Below are 5,962 nucleotides of genomic sequence, written 5' to 3'. Positions count from 1 at the left end.
CACCTAGTGTTCCCTCACCTGATTTAAAACCCACTCTTTCCACCTCTGCCAGATATCTTTACAGCCATGCAATGCCTCTCTAGTTTATTTCCGGAGGCTTCCTTGCGTTTCGACCCTGCCTTGTCCCGACCTGTCCTCGTTCGTCCCTGCCCCAGTAACCTGAACGCCTTCTGTCCTGACACCTCTGCCTGCTCGCCCTTGTCGTCTCAGGTTTGGTTTGGATTTCCCTCCCCGGAGGTCTCTGCTAGAAAGGTCGGACGTTTGCTAGCTCAGGTTTTGGACTATGCTTGTGTACCCTGCGTGATTTTACAACCCTTTTGACAATAAACTTGAACTGTTCCGACTGCTGTCTCAGTCTTGCTGTTCTTGGTCAACCTTCACTCCCATTACAATACTAGACAAGTTGATCCAGTGGGGAGGCCATGAATAAATATAGGTATTTTGCTCACATAGAATTATCCACAAGCTCTGAGCTATGGCCAAAACAGTCAGACTTCTAGCATTGCTGTAGTATGACAGTGTTTTTTGTGCAGCACTTTGGAAGCCTTGTGTTTGTTGAAATCGTGCTATATAAATAAAGTGGATTGGATTGGATTGGATCAGTTACGAGTCCTTTCTTTTATAATTTGATACTTTGGTGCTCATGGTTTTTGTAAGATGAACAGAAGAACTCAATTGTGGAGAATCTAACTGATCTAATGATGACATGTCCATATATACAGAAGTTTAAACATTTATATTTGTGTAGTAGATCCAAGCAGCTTAGAACTTGCTTAAGTGGGCGACCTTGTGTGCTTGTTGTGTTTCTATAAAATTCAGACCTGCGTTTGTTTGTCCAAATGTGGAGTCACACCAGGCTATTACGAGGACCTGTGTCTAAATATGACCCATCTTTTAACGTTTTGAGAGAGCTAATTGGGAGAATCCTTTTAGAAAGAAAGTAATATATACCTGAGCCAGATAGATTATAATATGGACATAGAAACATTTGATAATAATATATAAGATGAGGTATAATTTCAGCTGCATTAGAGACCAGCAGCACTGTGGTATCATGAGAAAAGTAGAAACATAAATAAAATATTTAAACAAGAAGAACCTTCTTTCTAGTATAGGACACAAACAAATCAGTAGTAAGGAGGACAAGAAGACAGGCAAAAAGGGACATACTGTACTGGAGAAAGTGCTGAAAACTCAAGTGGGAACACTACTCAGGTACAAGAGGAGATTAAAAAACTGAGTGGGGATATGGAGTTACCCTGTTTTGAGTATTGGAAATAAAGTAGCAATAACTATTATGGTAAAGGCTGAGTGAATACTTTCATTGCAGAGTTCCAATAATTTCCTAAATCAGAGTGCAAGGGCATAACGAATGAAAATCAGTAATGAGAGAGAAAAACATTTACATTCAATTCGCAATAGATAGTATTGTGAGAAATAGGGGAGAAAATAAAAAAGAAGTCAAAATGATCAGATAAAGAACAGATGGGCTACTTAGTACACAGTATCAGAACGGCGCACTTTGCATTATGGGGAAGCATAGAAGCAGTTTTTGTGAACATATACCAGAAACTGTGGAACACCTGCTTGTTAGTTGCAGGAAATATGTATTAGAGAGGACATAGCGGAATAAATAAAAAGATCAGGGCTAAAAGGAGCACAGGAAATTGACAAGGGAAAATATGTTTGGTCAGTTTCCTGAGGAGAAAAAGGACTGATGGGAAAAATCTGCAACCGGACATTGAAGTTCACTGACTCCAGAGGATGGCAGTAATGCAACACGAAGGATGCAAGTTGCTGTCAAACCTCAAGGAAAATTGTTGCACTGCAAGTTGACTCCTCCGTGTCAGTAGGTGGCAAAATATAATAGAAATATAACACTATAACTGAAAATGATATACACTATAAGCAATAAACAATGTGCAAGTACAATTGTGTACAATTTAATTTCATTTTAAGCAGCTTGACAAAAAAACTAAATGTGCAATTTAAGATAAATAATGGTAATAGTAATGGGTATTGACCCTTCAGCAGTTTACAGACTGTTAAGTCAGTTAGGGAAGATTTCATGTTCAATTTTCAATTGTCAAATTTTCAATGTTTTTCTATATTTATTTAGAACTCAGAGATGGGGGATTTTTTTTGGGTACCTGCACATGTGCAAGATGGGTCCCATTTAGACACAGGTCCTCGTAATAGCCTGGTGTGACTCCACATTTGGACAAACAAACGCAGGTCTGAATTTTATAGAAACTCTTTGAAAGTATAAGAACTTTGAAGGCACACAAGGTCGCCCACTTGAGCAAGTTCTAAGCTGCTTGGATTTACTACACAAATATAAATGTTTAAACTTTTTTTATATATGGACATATGTCATCATTAGATCAGTTAGTTTCTCCACAATTCAGTTCTTCTGTTCATTTTACAGAAACCATGAGCACCAAAGTATCAAATAATAAAAGAAAGGACTCGTAACTGATGTGTTTTCCATATTTTTTATAAAGTAATTTTCATACTGGATAAATAAACAGTTTGATACTATCTTTGCTGAACAAGTGTTTTGTTCCAAATATGTTGAGTTAAGTGATTGAAGCAATTGAAAGCCATAATTATTATTTTTATTAAAACTTGATTATTAATTGAAATGTTACAGTATTTGTTTCCCAACCCTGTCTGATGTGGTCAGACATGTACCAATATTTACTCTGCATTGGACAGGATAATGACCCCTCCCTCTGGTGCCTTACATATTATTGGAAACCAGTGTAAGATCAAGCACAGGCTTCTCTACGGTACAAACATCTGTCCTCGTTTAATTTTCATCATTCAGTATGCCAAGGGTAATGGACTGGTAGACAGGGTGGCTAAAAGAGGAGGAATATAATGGACATTTTGTTTGGGAAAGGGGAAGCATTAATCGAAAAAAAAAATCTGAAATTTGGCAACAAAAAAACCCTTTAACATACATACTATAGAATACAAACAAACAGAGCACAAAGTGTTAAAGGAAGAAATAGAAGAGAGGAGGTAGTTATATAGAAGATTTGATCGCACTGGTTTAAATGAGACAATTTTTTTTATTGGGTAAGGTAAATTAACAAGGATGTGCACATTGTACTATAACTGAGCGTGAACATGTAATACTGCACTGCATCAAATACAATGAAGAGAGAGTAAGAATACAACAAAGGGTGAGAGAGGCTGGATGAGGGTGAGATCTAGAAGGGATGTTAGGGGCAAATAAAGAGAAGGTGTGTAAGCACAGAGAGGGCTTATAGATTGTTTTATTGTTTAGTAGAATATAGGAATATGGATATATAGGAATATGTTTTTATGTGTTTTTATTTGTTATTTTGTTCATAGACTAATGTAAACTAGATAAACTAAAGTAGATCCGGGTCTACATCCTCCGGTCCGGTAGGTGGCGGTATGCACCTGTACATTGCAAGCCGTCAAAAATAAAAACAAACAGGAAGAATAAGAAAAAGAAGTTTGTAGCTTTGAGGCTGGCAGGTGAGATTGTTGTTTTATGGCTGTCACTCTGCGGTTTTCATCCACGTGTTGTGCAGTATCTTAATCCTTATGATGATGATAGTGCATCCTCGTTCAAATGCTCTGTGACGAAGAGAGCAAAGCTGGCTCCTTTCGGAGTTAGCTAGTAGGCTAACTGTCAGCTAGCAGCTCGTAACGTTACATGGCAGAGTGAAATGATCCAAAACAGGATAAAACACGACTCTGTTTGTAGCTTCTGATCCAAATGTACGTCGGTATATTCGCTTTTATTTCAGGATTTGTATCATGTCAGCAGGTTTACTCTTTGGAAATAGATTTTTAGCAGAATTTAGTAACTAACAGTAACATACAGTGGCAGATAGTGTTATGTGTTGGTCCCCCTCCTTTGTATTAATGCGGTCACTAACATATACACAGCCTACTAATATGTACATTAGATTATAATAATAGCTGTTACATGTTGTTTTTATAACAAAGTACTATCCTAAAGCTTAAAGAAGGACTCTTTATAATTTCTGCTTCTTGTGTTTCCCAGTAACAATGGATCAGAAGATTCCTTATGATGACTACCAGCTCCCAGTGGTATTCCTGCCCTCTTATGAGAACCCACCAGCATGGATACCCCCACAGGAGGTATGCCACATATTACCCCAACCACACTTTGTACTTTAACTCAGATATAACTTAGACAAATAAAACTACATTCAAATGTTTGCACGTTATGAAGCTTTCAGCTGCATCTTCGGGTATTCATCAGGGGATGGAGATTCTCAGTCATTACAGGAGCTAAGTATGAGACAAACCTCAGTCATATGTGATAACAGGTGGACACAAAGTCTGGTGTTGAAAGGGCTCCTTTATCTTTCACACTGAGAGCTAATATATATTGTGTTTCCTATGCGTGACTTCAACACAAAAAACACACAACTATTGGCAGTCAGACCAAAACCAGTCACAGCATCAACTGGAACGGGGTCAGAGTCAAGTCAAGATTTAAGTTAAGCTTGTTGACCCATATCAGATTGCTTTTAGTAAGTGTGTATGAAGAATACATGTCATAGTCATTCTGGTAGTACATTGTCGGCTTTCCTTTTTCTTTGTACATTTTTAGCGGGTTCATCACACTGACTACAACAACGAGCTCACCCAGTTCCTGCCTCGTACCATTGTGTTGAAGAAACCTCCAGGAGCACAGCTGGGCTTCAACATCCGTGGGGGCAAGGCATCACAGTTGGGAATCTTTATATCCAAGGTGTGTGTGTGTGTGTGTGTGTAGTCCTGGTGTTTGGTATGGCTTTTACTGGCATTCATACTTGTTGTGCATTTATATTGTCTAATTTCTCTCTCTGTGTGTGTGTGTGTGTGTGTGTGTGTGTGTCGGCAGGTGGTCCCAGACTCAGATGCCCACAGAGCAGGGCTTCAAGAGGGGGACCAGGTTCTTTCTGTGAATGAGGTCGATTTCCAAGACATAGAGCACTCAAGAGTAAGTCAGAGCAGCACTTTCAAACTGAGATTACAGATTTCAATCCACACACTATACTATACTGCATCCATCCATCTAGTGGATTATTTACATTTTCATTGCATACCTACAACAGTGGACCCCGGGAAGACTAACAACCACCTAATGACCATCTTCACTTTAGTCGAACATGTTGAAAGTGCAGCTTTAACAGATATTTGTAATGTAATGGATAGTATTGACACAAGTTTTCAACGTAGAGCTAGTGTATATTTATTCATTCTTGTCATATTTTCCACTGGTCAAAGTGGGCTGATCTGTCAGCCTTGAATGCGAAACTGCTTAAGAATGGAGAATATAATTTGGGTTTCCAATTTCATTCAAACCAGAGCCAAAAGCATTTCGACTAATGAAGATTGTACAAATTGTAGTATCATTATGCAGACAATATTAAATATAGAAAATACAGAAAGTAACCACTGTGCAGTCAAACATCTTTCTCAGTGAAGGGGCAATAATGCCTCCATAAGGTGAGCCCATAGTTGCGTTGTTTACAGTTTTTATTGGTGAAAGCCTTTTTATTGTATTGCATTAAGTTGATGTATTCTTCCTCTTCAGGCTGTAGAGATTCTAAAGACTGCACGAGAAATACTGATGAGGGTTCGCTTCTTTCCTTACAGTAAGTCTCACTCTAAATAAGCATATCAAAAGCAGCTCTAAGTCGTGTAAATACAGTCTGTACTCCAGATCTGACATCTGCTGTACCTTTGCTTTACTAACTAACTATTAGGGGCCATTTATGTTAGTTCATATCTTTTGGTTTTGCCCATTATGAACATGTTTTTAGAGTGTGTAAAGAAATCAAAATATTACTGAGCAATCTTTTTTTAATGAAGAATTTGTATTAGTATGTCAGTTTTTTTAAATTAAAAATAATTTATCATTAAACAGATCCATTCATTTACAGAAAATGAGGTGTTTGACTTA

General features: G+C 37.9%; 1 protein-coding gene across 1 annotated transcript in view; it reads left to right on the top strand.

The window, feature by feature from the left end:
* The first annotated feature begins 3,449 nt into the window (after window positions 1-3,449).
* The window catches only part of pdzd11 (PDZ domain containing 11), a 5,235-nt gene continuing 2,722 nt past the window's right edge, over window positions 3,450-5,962 (top strand). The window contains exons 1-5 of the mRNA XM_035669404.1: window positions 3,450-3,513; window positions 4,049-4,146; window positions 4,625-4,765; window positions 4,898-4,996; window positions 5,594-5,654. Of these exons, the coding sequence (XP_035525297.1) occupies window positions 4,054-4,146; window positions 4,625-4,765; window positions 4,898-4,996; window positions 5,594-5,654 (394 nt within the window). The 5' untranslated portion in view covers window positions 3,450-3,513; window positions 4,049-4,053. The remainder of the gene's footprint in view (window positions 3,514-4,048; window positions 4,147-4,624; window positions 4,766-4,897; window positions 4,997-5,593; window positions 5,655-5,962) is intronic.

This window comes from Morone saxatilis, unplaced genomic scaffold (genome assembly GCF_004916995.1).
Source record: "Morone saxatilis isolate NCDOM2014 unplaced genomic scaffold, NCSU_SB_2.0 Contig22, whole genome shotgun sequence".
NCBI classification, from domain to species: Eukaryota; Metazoa; Chordata; class Actinopteri; family Moronidae; genus Morone; species Morone saxatilis.
The sequence above is the reverse complement of the archived record's forward strand: the minus strand, read 5'-3'. Positions and strand labels throughout refer to the sequence as shown.